At 44.0% G+C, this 15,930-nt stretch overlaps 1 protein-coding gene across 1 annotated transcript in view; it reads right to left on the bottom strand.

Moving 5' to 3' along the window:
* The window catches only part of Rrp12 (ribosomal RNA processing 12 homolog), a 34,423-nt gene extending 22,699 nt beyond the window's left edge, over positions 1–11,724 (bottom strand). Inside the window, exons 1-10 of the mRNA XM_026394782.2 lie at positions 11,500–11,724; positions 10,506–10,735; positions 7,428–7,511; positions 6,118–6,194; positions 5,329–5,434; positions 5,022–5,138; positions 3,114–3,252; positions 2,910–3,037; positions 1,129–1,227; positions 333–424 (exon numbers count right to left, since the gene is read on the bottom strand). Coding sequence (XP_026250567.2) covers positions 333–424; positions 1,129–1,227; positions 2,910–3,037; positions 3,114–3,252; positions 5,022–5,138; positions 5,329–5,434; positions 6,118–6,194; positions 7,428–7,511; positions 10,506–10,735; positions 11,500–11,638 — 1,211 coding nt within the window. The 5' untranslated portion in view covers positions 11,639–11,724. The remainder of the gene's footprint in view (positions 1–332; positions 425–1,128; positions 1,228–2,909; positions 3,038–3,113; positions 3,253–5,021; positions 5,139–5,328; positions 5,435–6,117; positions 6,195–7,427; positions 7,512–10,505; positions 10,736–11,499) is intronic.
* Positions 11,725–15,930: the final 4,206 nt, after the last annotated feature.

The following is a 15,930-nucleotide window of genomic DNA, read 5'->3' on the forward strand; positions in this document are numbered from 1 at the left end:
GCCTGGGCGGGGTACCACAGAAAAGGGTCCTGACAAAGAAACTGAGCACACAGAATGGCACAACCAAGGAGCAACAAGGACCAGGATGGATTTTAGCCTAAATACAATGCTCTCCACTGCAGGAGAGAAACCAAACTCTGCTATCAGTGTGCTGCCCTACCATGTGCTTCAAAAAAATAAGCACTCGTCTCCAGCACACTTGACAAGGAAAAACCAGCAGACCTCAGGAAGTGGAGTGGCCTCTCCAGCTTCTAGTTCACATCCCTAACAGCTGTGTCACAGAGCAGACAGCCTGGAGGAAGGCCCCGAGACCTCCCCCACCTCATCCCTACCTGACCAGGTTGATATGGGCTTTCTCCATGACCTTAAGCCAGGCCAACAGTGGTTGTAAGTCATTCTCACTTGGGATGTAGTCATACAAGGCCTGGAGGGGGAGACAGAATAAGCAGAAGACTGAGCAAGAACAGTCAGCAGACCCAGTGATGATGACCCCTTACTACCCTCAGGGCACCAGGAATGTCTTGGCCAGAACTCAAGCCCCCTTGGCTTTTCCTGCTCCATCAAGTCCTGCTGGTTCCAATGCTCTGGAAGCAGAGCTCCAGGAGCAGGAGTTTGGTGTCTCACACACCCTTTGAATCTGACAAAAACCAGAGCCCTTCTCTGGTGAAACACATGTGAGTACACACACATTTTGCCAACAATTTTGAGGGATTTATGCCCCCTTCCCAAACCCACCCACAGATCTCAAGTTACCAGCACTGCTCCAGATAACTGTGAACAGGTCAGGTTAGAGTTCATGGGGTTAATTAGTTCAATAAAGTCAGGAGGGGCTGGGGATGTGACTCAGAGTGCTTGCCTAGTGTGCACAGGCCCTGGGTTGGATCCCTAGCACCTCCAAAAAAAAGAGAGAGAAAAAGGCAAGAGAGTCAGAGCCCCAATTCCTGTGGATATTGATGCTAACTTCGGTGGCCAGACTCCTGACTAAGGGCCTGTCTCCTGTCTTCCTCCACCGTAGCAGCCCAGATCATTTCACCCTCATTCTGCAAGCAAGCAGCAGTGCCAGAACCCTTAGCACAGCCTCTTAAGGGGCTCACCCAGCAATCACCCCCATCTCCATTTAGGCCTCACCGTGATGACTTGCGCGTTGAGCTCTGCAGACAGGGTGCCCAGGCTGGGCTTGGCATGGAACAGGCTGTGGAAGGCCTGCATGGCACAGGCTGTCACCAGCTGGAGAAGACAAACACGCTTAGAGGAAACTGCAAAGGCTGTCCTAGATCCCTTGACCTCCCATTCTACCTAGTGGGCTAAGAAGGAAGCCACAGGCCCCTTAAAACCCTGAACATGGCCCCATACCCAGATGCTCTGTCATTTTAGAAGGACAGGGTGGCAGCCACTAGAAAAGATTTTAAACAATTTAGGGACTGGGGATGAAGCTCACTGGTACCTAGCATGCAGAAGGTCCTGCATGTGGATCCCAATGCCTCACAAAATAAAACCAAACCAATTCAAATCTTGAAAAAATTTAAACAATGACAAATGTTTTCAACTAAAACCAAAAAAGTCAGGTTGGGGCATAGCTCAGTGACACAGCACTTGCCTAACATGCGTGAGGCCCTGGGTTGGAACTCAGCACCATTCTCTCTCACACTCTCTCTCACACACACACACACACTAAAGCAGACTACAAATGGTATACCATAATTATAACTATATTTAAATATTTTCTAATATATGTTTAACCAAAGAGAACATGTCCAAATATATCAATTTTTTTTTTTTTTTTTTTGGATAAGGCACAGTGAAGCACACCTGTAATCCCAGCTACTTAGGAGGCTGAGGCAGGAGGATCACAAGTTCAAAGCTGGCCTCAGCAAGGGGATGTGGCTCAGTAGTTAAGTGCCCCTGGGTTCAATCCCTGATACCAGAAAAAAATAATTTGTTTTTTCTTTTTTAGGTTTTGGGGATTGAACCCTGGGGCACTTTATCACTGAGTTATATCCTCAGCCTTTATTATTATTTTACTTTGAGACAAGATCTTGCTAAATTGCTGAGGCTGGCTTAGAATTTGTGACCCTCTTGCCTCAGCCTCCTAAGTTGCTGGGATCATAGATGTACACACTATACTAGGCTTACTTTTTATTCCATATAATTTCAAGTAATTTTTTTCCTCTCGAAATAATGATCGTGTCATTAATAAGTTTTTAAGGGGCCGGGGTGGTGGCTCAGTGGTAGAGTGCTTGCCTAGCATGCATGAGGCCCAGGGTTCAATTCTCGGCACCACATAAAAACAAACTAATGTATCTACCTAAAATTAAAGATACATAAATAAATAAATATTTTTTAAAAAGGTTTTTAAATGCATATATGAACACTACAAGAGAATATACAAATTTCAACACAACTCTGCCAGGCTGGTGAAATAGGATTGTTTCTAAGTCTAAAGCTGCTATACTGACACGCTAGCAAATAAGCAAGAATAAAAAAAAAGGTCTAAAGCAGATATAACTATGACTCTGGCTGAAGAAGAGCTTGAAGGGAGCTGATGCTTTACAAGTCCCACTACCAATCCAACCTCATTCTGACCCAATCTCTAAGAGGAGCTTTCAACTGTACCAGGGCTCAGATGGCTCAGCCGGTCCCAACATTGTGGTTGATAAGGTGTCTTTGTTTTAGCATAAGAGTAGTAGAGTCAGGGCAAGGAGATCCCTGGTCCTGCTTTTTTGTGGAGACAAGGTCTCAGTATGCCCAGAATGGCTTCAAACTCCTAGGATCAGTTGATCCTTCTGCCTCAATCTTCTTAGTAGCTGGGACTACAGGCACATGCCATCACATCCACTTTTTGCCCGATCAGTAAGCTCCCCAAATACTACCACTATGGGCCCCCCTTCCTTCCTGTGGCCTTAGCTCACCACATGACTCAAGGTCATGACCCGCAGGAGAGTCTCGCTACAGTTCTTCACTAGGCCTTCTGGGAAGCAAGGCAGCACATCCTTCAGCAGCGTCAGCATGTGCAGAGTAGTGGTGGCCTCCTTGGAGCCTGGCAGATCAAGGGGAATTTTTATTATTGATCCTCCTCCACTTCCCATCCACCTTCCCTCAGGCTGCCTTCCCACCTCCAGACTTCTCAATCTCCTGGATGCAGAACTTGGCAGTGGAGATGGCAGCAGGATGGTGAGCAGGGGCTTTTTCACCAAACATGAATTCACTGCCCTTAAGAATTGAGCACACTCCATGCTGGGCAGCCTTCCGGATCTGAGGAGCAAGGAAAAAGGGGGACAAGGCCAATTGGCATTATGCCAACATCTTGGGTGGTTGGCAAAATCACAACCAAGCTTTGTTTTGTTTGCAGTATGAGGGATGGAACCCAGGGCCCTGTACATGTTAAGCAAGCACTCCAACACTGAGCTACACCCCCAGCCCTATTTGCTTTGAGATAAGATCTTGCTTAGCTATCTGGGCTAGCCTCAAATTATGATCCTACTGCCTCAGCTTCCCAAGTAGCTGAAATTATAGGCATGTGCCACTGTGCCTGGCTCAACACCAAGCTTTGACTGACTATGTACTATGGACCCAGTGCTATATCAGGGCTTTCTTGTGGTTGACTCCTGAGCTCTCTACTATTTCATCTCTGAGTGTGTCTTCACCTTTTAGATAGAGATTTATTCATTCAATCATCCAGCAAATGCTGAGTGTCACCCAGCCAGGCACTGCTCTAGGTGTGAGCAAACCAGCAGTGAATAGGGCAGACAAATCACATTCTACTTGAGACAGAAAAAGCAAAAGCAGCTGGGGATATGGTTCAGTGGGAGAGCCATTACCTAGCATGCATGAAGACCTGGGTTCCATTCCCGGTACCACAAAACAAAACACAACAAAGACAAAACGTTACATTATGCACATGTATAAATATACCACAGTGAATTCTACCATTATGTGTATCTATAAATCACCAATTAAAAATATATAATTGAGTGGAAGGTAGACAGTGAGTAAAAAAAAGGAGAATAGGAGAGAGGAGAGAGAAAAGGGGTCACCAGGGACTGAAACAGAGGAAATTAAATTCCATGCATGTATGATTATATTAAAATGAACTCAATTATTATGTTCAACTATACTGTACCAACAGAAGCAAAAAAGAAAAAAAACAAATATACATCAGAAGAGAAGAAGTAATCTGAAGATAATAAAATAGGGTTACTACTATGTTGTTGTTGTTTTTAGTTGTAGATGGACACAATACCTTTATTTTATTTATTTTTATGTGGTGGTGGGGATCGAACCTAGTGCCTCACACTTGCTAGGCAAGTGCTCTACCACTGAGCCACAACCCCGGCCCCTAGGGTTGCTACTTTTTATAGGGTGGTCAGGAAAGTATCAACCAGTGAAGTAACATATCAAGCAGAGACCTAAATCTGGTGAGGGAAAGATGTGAACACATATGTAAGGAGGCATGAGACTCTGGGCTCACAGTGCTTAGCACAGTGGGAATGCTGGCAATAATTATTATTATATACCTTCTGCCTTAAATTTCTGGAGGAAACAGAGAGAGGAATCACCACTTTCTAAATACCTGCTTATAAGCCAGGAATAGCACCAGGCCTGTGAACACTGGAGAGTGCCCATGACCCTGCAGCAAGGTTGGGATTCTTATCCCTATTTTATAATCATGAAGCCATGGTTTAAAGACTTTAGTTTAACTTGTCCAAGGTGACACCACAGCGGTGACTCCAGAACCTCTACAGTGCTATCCTCCCTGCCAAGGTAAAGAAACATGTTGGGAGACCGATGTGTCAACAGGTCACTCAGTCTCATCACTGCCTGAAGAGGTACCAGAGAGACTCAGAAGGGCCTGACAGTGAACTTGCTGCTGGAGAAGGGGCTGTCCCTCATCTTCCAGATTCATGCGGTTGACTTGGAGACATGAAATATAGCCTTGAACAAAAGCTCCTCAGGGGCTCCTCCCCAATCTCTTCAGAGAGGCTAGCTTTCCTCCCCATTCTCTGGGGACCTAGCAGTCTCACCTTGGGCTTGGCATGTACAGTGAAGCTCAGCAGCCCATGGTACACCTGAAGGGTCACAGGATAGCCCCAGGCTTCCAAGTCTTGCTTCCGCAAAAGGGTGGCCAGGCAGGAAAGGACCTTGAAGAAGAAAGTCAGAGTTTCTCAGCTCCACCAGCCTCATCCAGGAGGGAAAAGAGGCCGGATTCTCACCAATTAAAGAAAATGCCCAAGGGATCTGTCTAAGGATCCACAGAGTGTCTAAACACCTCCCAGGGGATAGCTACACTTTAACCAAACCCAATGGGCTCTAGAACACACAGACACTGACCCATCGGAGGGCAGAGGTGGAGCCGCTGCTGGCCTGGGCAGACATGATGTCCATGAAGGCCTTGGAGGTATCAGAGAACTTCTTAATGAGTACAGGGCTGGGCACGCTGTAGGAACAACAGAGAAGGTCACCCCAGAGAGGCATCTGAAGAACAGCTGGTGCAGGCTTTGGTGGTACAAAGGAGGAAGCTGGACCCAGGAAAGGGCACGGCTGGCCCAGCCACTCAGCTAGTTGACTGGAGTCATACTTCCTTACCCTGGGTTTGGCACACTTTCGAAGATACCTGAGGTCCCAATTCCCTCACCTTCCCCCAGCACCCACAAGATGGGTCGCTATAAGCTCACTTGAGTCTTCTCAGCCCCTCTCTAGCTGCACATCTCCACAGAGCCTGATACCAACATTCCAGTCCATTTCTCCTGCCCTCCTCATTGCTCCAGGGTTACCCCCTCCCCAGGCAACAGCATTCACTCCAATGTGTGACAGCCCAAGTCAGGTCCAGAGCCCAATGTTGTAGAATGCTACCAGATATTCTTTAAATTCTGATTTTATTTTTAAATTTCTAATTGTGCTAAAATACACATACACAGAATTTATCTTAAACACTTTGGAGCATACAGTTTGGTAGTTTTAAGTATATTTTCATTATTGTGCAACCAATCTCCAAAACACTTTCATCTTGAAAATCAAGTACCTTATTTAAAGAACAATTCCCTAACTCTAGTCCTCCTGTCCTCATTCCCAACCCCCTCCACAAAGAGACCTGGCATTCAAGCAGGAATTGGGACTCACCGCTTCAGGACAAGGTTCAGTAGGTAAGCAACAGCAGCCAGCGACTCTGGGGACTCCACTGCTTCCATTGTTGTCATCTGAAAGCCAGATTGAGGGAGTGAATGGATAAAGTGTCACACTACTCAACAGGAAAGCAAGAGGGAATAGCCACATGCCCCCCAAAAATAGTTATGAACCAGAACCATGATTGCAGAAGTTCAGATACCAGCTCTGCCATTATGTAACTTTGGCCAAGTACCCTAACCTATTTGTGACTCAGTGAGAATAGTATCAGTTGCAAAACAACATTTCAGTCAATGATAGACCACATATAGGACAATGGTCCCAAAAGATCATATCACCTAGTGATACTAGAGCTGTCTTAGTTTGTGTAAGTACACTCTATGACGTTCATACATGAGGAAATTGGCCAGCAACAGTTTTCAGAAGGTGTCTTTGTTGTTAAGTGACACATGACGATGCTACAAGCCTTATAAGTTGTGAGGTTCAATTGAATTAACATATGTAAAACACTAAGAATATTACCTGGCACATGATAAACCCTATACTGCCATCTTATTTACTTCATTTTTCTGGAAAAGGGATTGGCAACTCCCCCCGTCAAAAAAAGTTATTTCCAAATAATGAATATTTTATACTTTAGAGGCTAACATATGATCTTTGTTGCATATTCTTTTTTGTATATGCTTAATAATCCTTAAAAAATGTAAAAATCAGCTGGACAAAGTGGCACACACCTACAAGCCCAGCTACTTAGGAGACTAAGGCAGGAGGATTGCAAATTCGAGACCAGCATAGGCAACTTAATGAGACCTTGCCTAAAAAAAAAGGAGGTGGAGGTAGGGATGCAATTCAGTGGTAGAGCACTCCCAGTTCAATCCCTAGAACCAGTAAAGAAAGAAGAAAGTAGCAGCCAGGCATGGTGGTGCATGCCTGTAATCCCAATGACTCAGGAAGCTGTGGCAGGAGGTTGGAAAGTTTGAGACAGGTTCAGTGATTCAGTGAAACCCTCTGCAATTTAGTAAGGTCCTCTTTCAAAATAAAAAATAGAAAGGGCTGAGAATGTACTCAGTGCTAAAGCACCCCTGAATTCAATCCTTAGTATGGGGGCTGGGGAAGAGGGCAGGAGGAAGAACAGTGGACTTTTGTGTTACAAGAAAAAATACCTACAGCCTTACCAAGCTGCCTGAGCACAATGGAAGCACTTTCACCTGTTCAAAGTTGTCCTTTTCTGTCCCTATAGGCCAGGGACCCCTGTCTGCTCTCTGTAGTCTGACTAACCTATTGAACCCCCAGGTGCACCCACTCACCAGAGCAGCAAAGTACTCAGTCTCCGTCTCCTTCCCTCCCTGGGAGCGAATCACCTCAGTGACAGCAGCCAGAACTGCACAGATCTGCAAGAGGAAGAAGGCACCTGTGATATATCTAGAAACTACTCCGATCTGGGTTGGCTTCCCTTTCTTCACAAACTAAAATCATAAAGCCTAGAGATGGACAAGCACTCAGAGCTGGGGTACACCCCACAGGTCTAGCAAACTGAAAAACTCAGAACATGAATGCTAAAATTTCACTTCAAAGACTCCATTTCTAATGAAGGAAAGGGAGAAGGAATGAGAATAGGAGACAGTAGAATGAATCAGACATTACTATCCTATGTACATATATGATTATAAGACCAATGTAATTCTACATCATGTACAACCAGAAGAATGAGAAGTTATACTCCATGTATATATGTCAAAATAAATTCTACTATCATGTATAATTAGAATTTTTTTTCAAAAAAAGAATCCATTTCTTATAGAAATACCTGCATAAAGGTGTAAAAGATTTTTGCACAAGTATGTTCACTACAACAAATTGGAACACCCAAGCAGTCATCAACAGTGAATTAATAATTACTATTATTATTTGATAATGACAAATTTAAATGCCGTACAGTCATTGAAAAGAATGAGTTACAAATATGTACTTTCAGTGTACTTTCTATACTGTTCAATGGGGAAAAGTTGGAGAACAATGGACATAAAACAATTATATTTTGGTAAATCCAGATAACCAAATATGGTAAAAAATACACAAAAAAAAACTCCTAGAACAGTAATGTTGACAAGAACTGAATACTTGAAATGTAGCTGCTGGGACGAAAGAACTGAATATTTCTTTTTCTTTTTTTTTTTTTTATTTTTAATTTTTTTTAGTTGCAGATGGACACAATATCTTTATTTTAATTTATTTATTTTTATGTGGTGCTGAGAATCGAACCCAGGGCCTCATGCATGTGAGGCAAGAGCTCTACCACTGAGCTAAAACTCCAGCCCCAAGAATAGAATATTTTTTAAATTCTAATTAAATTTAAAAACTAATACTTGGGCTAGGGATGTAGTTCAGTTGTCAGGCATGCATGTGTGAAGTCCTGCATTCAATCCTTAGCACCAAACCAGCAAAAACAACAAACACTTGATCCAGTTTTTGGGAAACATATACTTAGAACAATCTGGTATGTAACTCTACTTTTGCAACTGTAAATGTTAAAATCAAGTATTTCCAATAAACCGCCCTCCTTTTTTTTTTAATTTTTTATTTTGGTACTGGGGACTGAATCCAAGGTGCTTTACTACTGAGTTACATCCCCAGCTCTTTTTATTTTTTATTTTGAGAGGGTCTTGCTAAGTTGCTAAGGGCCTCACTAAGGTGCTGAGGCTGGCTTTGAATCTGTCATCCTGCCTCAGTTTCCCAAGCCACTGGGATTACAGGCATGTGCCACCAGGCCCAGCTCCAATAAAAATTTAATATGCAAATGTGAAAATACAGGAGTAAAGGTAAATTATACACCTGTTTTGTTTTGTTTTGAGATTGAATCCAGGAGTGCTCTGCCACTAAGCTATATCCACTGCCCTTTCTATTTTTCATTTTACATTTGAGACAGGGTCTTGCTAAGTTTCCCAGGCTGGTCTTGAATTTAGATTCTCCTGCCCCAGTCTCCCAAACAACTGGGATTACAGACATGTATCACCATGCCTGGTTACATAGTGTGTGTATGTGTGTGTGTGTGTGTGTGGTACAGGGGATGAAACCCAGGGCCTTGTGCATGTGAGGCAAGCCCTTTATCAACTAAGCTGTATCTCCAGCCCCACACTTTTAATATCATAAAAATAATGTACCTTTCATTTTTTTTGAAGCAGGTATATTGGCATATGCTTATAGTCCTGGCTACTCAGAAGGTGAGGCGGAAGGACTGCTAAAGCCTAGAAGTTTCAGGCCAGCCTGGACCACACAGCAAGACCCTCTCTTAGAGGTGGGGTGGAAAAAGCTCATTTTTTAAAATATTGGTTGTATATTAAAATAATAATAATAAATAAAATAAAATATATTTATATAAAATATATTAAAATTTGCCAGGCATGGTGGTACATATCTGTTATCTCAGCTGCTTGGGAGACTGAGGCAAGAGGATTGCCATCCTGGGCAATTTAAATCCTGCCTCAAAATAAAAAACAAACAAAAGGTCTAGGAGTATAGCTCAGTGGTGGAATATCCCTGGGTTCAATACTCACTGAAAATTGAGGGGGGAAAAAAACAGATTAATTTCACCTGTTTCTTTTTTTTTAATGTAGCTAACTAGAAAATTTTCAATTATACACGTGGCTCCCTTTACATCACTGTGCTGTCTATTTATTTATTGGTCCTGCGGACTGAAGTCAGGGCCACTCAACCACTAAGCCACATTCTCAGCCCTATTTTGTATTTTGAGACAGAATCTCACTGAGTTGCTTAGCACTTGCTTTGTCTGAGGCTGGCTTTGAACTCATGACCCTCCTGCCCCAGCCTCCCCAGCTGCTGGGATTACAGGCACGGACCACCATGCCTGGCTAGGTCATTTATTTATGACCCATATACAGTAGCCATTGGGGAAGAGTCAAATTGGGAGAATAACTACCACATTTTATTCTATTGACATCACCTTAAATTTCAACATTTTTCATTTAAACAATGAAAATTACAGATACACATAACTTTAAAGTATAAATAGAATTATAAAGGTAAATAAAATTTAATTTTGCTAAATAAGACATTTTATAATCACTCTCACTCAGCATTAATTAATTCAACAATTGACATATTTTCAATGTTTCTTGAAAATATTCTATGTCCTGGGTTAGGTATAGTGTGGAGACAAATGTCTGGAAAATATTCCTCAGAACTTTATACTTCAACAGGGAAAATGTTCTTACAAAAAGTGGAAAGTGAAACCTGCCCTAGGAGGAATTAATATGTAAGGGACACAAAGGGTAGGAGAGATGACACATCATTCAGAAACCAGCTGCTGTCACCAAGACTGGAGGAAAATAAAACGCATGAGCCTGGCCTCTTCTCAGCCTCCCTACCTCCTTGTGGGCCGCTGAGTTGGACTCCCAAAAGCGCTGTACTTTGCTGAAGGTGACATTTGTGCAGTCAGAGAGGCCACTGAGGAAGGTGCCCGAGGACTTCTGGGTAAGAGCCAGCTCCTCATCTTCGTCCATGGCCGTCTCTGGGGCTTCACCTTTGCCCAAGCGCAGGGATCCTGACTGCAGCTCATTGTGCAGCTTCACAGCATCAACTGTCAGGTCGCTCTTGCCTGAGAACCAGAGGCACAAGGTAAGGCCCCGCACTTCAACCCAAACCTCCTTTTGGAGACAAAACAGACAACCCTGTGAAACAAAGCAGCCTGGTCCGGTCCCCTATCCCCTACCCGGCGAGGCTGAATTCTGAACACGATCTGCCTTGTCGGCCCACGGTGTGCCTAAAACTTAGAAAGCCAATGCGAAAGGGAACCCTCCCCAACAAGTTCCCTTGTACGGATGGCATAAGCGTCCATGGGAGTCGTCCGGGAGTTAAATTCAGAGGCCGGGAGAACATATAAAGATGAAAGCCTCTCTGGAGAGCCACCTAAGTTTACTTTTTAAAAATATTCTTAGTTGTGCCTTGCATGCACAAGGCCCTAGGTTCGATCCCCAGTACAAAAAAAAAAAAAAAAACTGTAGATGCACACAATAACTTTATATTTTGCTTATTTTTTTACGTGGTGCTGAGGATCGAACCCAGTGCCTCACACATACGAGGCAAGCGCTCCACCACTGAGCCCCAGCCCCCAAGTTTAGTCAGTCCTGCGTCCCAACTCCGACACCCGCGGTACCCTGGACAAGTCATTTCTCCACTGTGGACAGTTTCCGCATCTGTGAAACGGAAGGGCTGCCTTCACAGTGAGTTTCAGATCAGACAACCTAAGACGTGAAAGTCCCTATACCTGGGCCCCGGACTTCGAGAGGACCCGGACCCGCCCAGACTCAGGCCAGTTCAAAACAAGGAGGCGGCCCTGCCCGGGTCTCAGGGACCGGTTACCTGAGGGCCGGCTGAAGAAGCGGCTGCGGGCAGCCTGGCGGTGGCGACAGATGGCGGGATTGCTGTCACTGCTGTGGCCTTTCTTCCAGCGCTTCAACTTAGCTGACACACCTGAGGGCAACTTCCCCGAGCGACCCATGTTGACTAAACCGTGGTTCCCAGCAAGCCCAGGGAACCGGGTTTCAGAGACGCAGAAACACGCAGAGAATCCACGTGGGTGCTCGGTACGCCTCACTTCCTCTTCCTCTGGCATTACTTCCGGAATTGCATGCGTTACTATGGCAAAACAGTCAACATCCGGTTTTACGTTTGCTCTTTCCTTCAGAGCCCGGGGGACTCCCGGAGTAGAGGTGTTGCTAGAAAAGAAGTTCTGTTGCTAGGAATTCTCTGGTCTCTTACTCCAGGGCCACGCCAAGAGACTCCTGGCCCTAGGAGGGAGCCTTATAAAACTGGAATTCCTTTGAAGGTTAAAAAAAAAAAAATCTACATTTCCATTACTTTAGAAAAAGTCTGATTTCGAAAGGGTTGAGACCTGTCCAAACCTGAAAGTGTGAACATGAGTTTGGCCTGCAGAAAGAAAAAAAGCAACCAGTTGTGTTCTAGATTTGCTTTGCAAAGTAAAAATTAAAACTACAATGAAATGACACTACGTACCCACCAGAACGGCTAAAATTAAATTGATTATTGATTGTAGTCTGGTGCAGTGGTGCATGCCTGTAAGCCCAGAGACTTGGGAGGCTCAGGTAGGAAGATCACAATAAACTAAAGCCAGCCTCAGCAACTTAGCATGGCCTTAAGAAACTTAGGGTTTTTTTTTTTTTTTAGTAAGACCCTGTCTCAAAATATTTTTTAAAAAAGGCTGGGGATGTGGCTCAGTAGTAGAGTACCTCTGGGTTAAATCCCCAGTACCCAGGGCTAGGGCTGTAGCTCAGTGATAGAACACTTGCCTAGCATGTGTGAGACTCTGGGTTTGATCCTCAGCGCCATATAAAAAAAATAAGTAAATAAAATAAAGGTATTGTGTCTACAACTCAAAAAAAAAATTTAAAGTTAAAAAAACATCCCCAGTACCCCCCCCAAAAAAAAGAATTAAAAAATGATAAGTGATACTAATGTTGGTAAGGATATGGAGCAACTGGCTATCTATATAGTGGGAGTATAAAATTGATACAATCACTTTGTTAAACTATGTGGTAGTGTCTACTAAAACTGAACATAGTCCTACTCTACATTCCAGCAATTAATTCTTGTATATACACCAATAGAGAAGCTTACTTAGAGAAAGAAGAGGATATTCATAATAATCCAGTACTGGAAATAATAAAATAAATTTTTATCCATTTTACTGTTAATAGTTTATTGATATATAATGAATTGCTATAGCATTCAACCATACATATTAACTTCTACATAGTAAAAAATGCAATGAGAAAGAACAAACTACTACTATGTGCAACGGCACCTATTGTCTAACTTGAATGAAAGATTCCAGACACAAAAGAATGTATGTTGCATGATTCCATTAGATAAAGTTGAAAAGCATAACTAATCTACATTAGGAGTCAGAACAACAGATTATCAGGAGGTGGTAATAACAGAGTTAGTATAAAAGATGTAGTTATTTCATCATCTTTTGGAGTTTATGTGGATATGTTCACTGAGAAATAATTCATTGAGCTGTGAGCTTATAATTTGTATTCTTGTCTGTATAAATCTTACACTATCTAGGTGGACTGAAAATAGAAAGGATTTTGTGCACACAGAGAAGAAGGAGCTTAAACACTGTTAATGTAAGAAAGCATCAATACAGAGAAGACAGAAGTCAGCACCAGCTTTGGGCCCCAGTCCCTCTGGCCCCAGGAAACAGCTCCACCCCCACCACGGGCCCCACTCCTGGGACCCAGGCTGAGACCTGGGTGGTAGGACTGATAAAAGGGAACTGGTGGTTTAGGGAGGAAGGGGACACACAGTGTGGAAACTATTGCAAGCAAGATAGTGCTAGACACCAGAGACTTGGGGACAATTGCTAAGAAAAAGCAGAGAAAGTGTTGGGTTTATCTTAAACTCTCTAAGCGTCTATTTTTTGCTCTTTAAGCTGCTATAATAATACTAAATCCACTGGGCTACTGTGAAGGTTCAATTTGAAAACGTGTCTATGTCAAAATATGAACAGTTACTAGTGAGACTTTGCAAAGGATGCAGTGGTGCACCTTGTCCATCAGAGGGAGCTCTTCAAACAACCTGTTTGGCTAAACCCCTATAGAAAGAAAGCAATGCTGTTGAGAAGATTGGGATTTTGCAAAATCTGATGGGGAGATTCTGAGGCTCAGCCTTCCCACACTTTTCCTGGTCAACGGAAATCTGCTTACCTCCAAAATGAGTCTTCAAGATATCTAGATATAGTGTCTGGATGAATCACCAGCGTAGAATGGGCTTTGAGGGGCCAGCCACAGGCCACTTACCGGGCCTCTGTCTTGAAAGTATCTGCTTAGAGCCTCCTCCAGGAACCATATGGCACCAGAAGAGGGGGGACAAGAGGCATCCAGATATCCTGAGCATATTTTCTCCCACTACCCCACAGGTTTCATGTCCATGGTGAAGGACAAACTCCCACCTCTGAATTCCAGTGATGACTTCAACCTAGGAATATTAGCCCTGTCCATGGTCGGCTACATATGCTAGGAAATACCATTCATTTTTTAAAAATATTTTTTATTTTTTAGTTGTAGTTGGACACAATACCTTTATTTTACTTATTTATTTTTATGTGGTGCTGAGGATCGAACCCAGGGCTTCGCATGTCCTAGGTGAGCGTTCTGCTGCAGAGCCACAACCCCAGCCCCTAGGAAATACCATTCTTAGCCATAAGATAGATACTGCATTTAGTCCCTCTGGGTTGGGACTCAAGTAACCACTGGCTGTGTGACCTTCAGCGGGACACTTAACTCTCTCAATCTGTTTTCCACATATAAAATGGAGATGATAAGAACACCTACCCATAGGGTTTGTGAGAACTAAATAAGCTAATGTATGTTAGGTGCTGGGCACACTGCCTGGTGTGCAATGAGCAGGTAATAAATGTAATGTATTCATGTTACCCCCAAAACTCTTAGGGATTGCAAAATACCTTCTCACCTATGATCTGAGGAGGACTTGGTAGGTGTCCTCATTTCACAGAGGAGAAACATGGCTCCAGGGGGGTTCAGTAACACCTCCAAAGGCACAGAGTTGACTGATGGGGCAGGAGTTGACTGATCCAAATCTTTGCCAGGAACTCCCCCCATAGCAACTGCTCTAAAACCTGTTTGCAAGGTTCATTTGGAAGGAACAAAGCTGCCACACCCAAAGCACTGAGGCCTGGAGGGGCAGGAAGGCTAATTTTAGGTCATTGGGGTTGTAATCTGTTACAAAACTGGGCAGGAAGAAGGGAAATTGAGGGTCAGCCTGTTGCCCAAGACAAAGCAGCAGCAGATGGCCTGGGTGTTTAACTTAGGGCTCAAGCTCTGGGAAAGGGAGAGGGCCTTTGTCATCCCAGCAGCACTTTAGGCAGCACATAGCACAGTTGCAGCTGCTTGTGATGTTAAAGTCCAGGCTTTGGACTTAGCCTGGGTTTGGAGCCACATTCCGGCTGTGTGAGCTGGGGTGGGCAGCTGAACTTTCTGTGCCACAGCATTGCATCTGAAAATAGGTTGCTGTTATGAGGCTCAAATGAAGTGATGCACGTAAAATGCCTGGCACACCATTACTGCAGGAGGCCAGCAGTCCTGAAATAAAAAGCTGAAGGTGACGGCCAGGCAAAAAAACATGCCTATAATCCCAGCAGCTCAGGAGGCTGAGGCAGGAGGATTGTGAGTTCAAAGCCAGCCTCAGGAAAAGTGAGACACTAAGCAACTCAGTGAGACCCTGTCTCTAAAAAAATATATAAAATAGAGCTGGGGATGAGGCTCAGTGGCTGAGTGCCCTTGAGTTCAATCCCCAGTACCAGCCCTACCCCTGCCCCCCCCCACCAAAAAAAAAAAAAAGAGCTGAAGGTGTGAATGTATTTCTTGCTTGAGGAAGGCGGAGCTGTGCAAGTCGGGTCCCATCTTTAGGAGTGCACGACAGAAGTGACCTCATAGAGGGTGTGGAAAGTGCTAGGCTCAGTGGGGGGTGCCCTGGGAGGAAAGAGAGGTGGGGCTGGCTGGTCAACAGCAGGGTGACTGTGGCCAGTGGGCTGGCTTTCAGACCATGTTCACAGAGACAAGTTGTCCTTGTTGGGCCACATGGAGACAAGTTGTCCTCATTAAATGATTTAAAACTGGTCATGGAGGTGACTTCTTGTCATGGCAACAGAACAGTCTTTCTGTTGGTAGGAATTGTCCCCCTGCCAGGTAACTGGTAGCTCAAAACATTCCCTCTTCTGGGAGTTATTTTGCTTTAACAAAGGATCCT

The sequence above is a fragment of the Urocitellus parryii genome, chromosome 5, assembly GCF_045843805.1.
Source record: "Urocitellus parryii isolate mUroPar1 chromosome 5, mUroPar1.hap1, whole genome shotgun sequence".
NCBI lineage: Eukaryota > Metazoa > Chordata > Mammalia > Rodentia > Sciuridae > Urocitellus > Urocitellus parryii.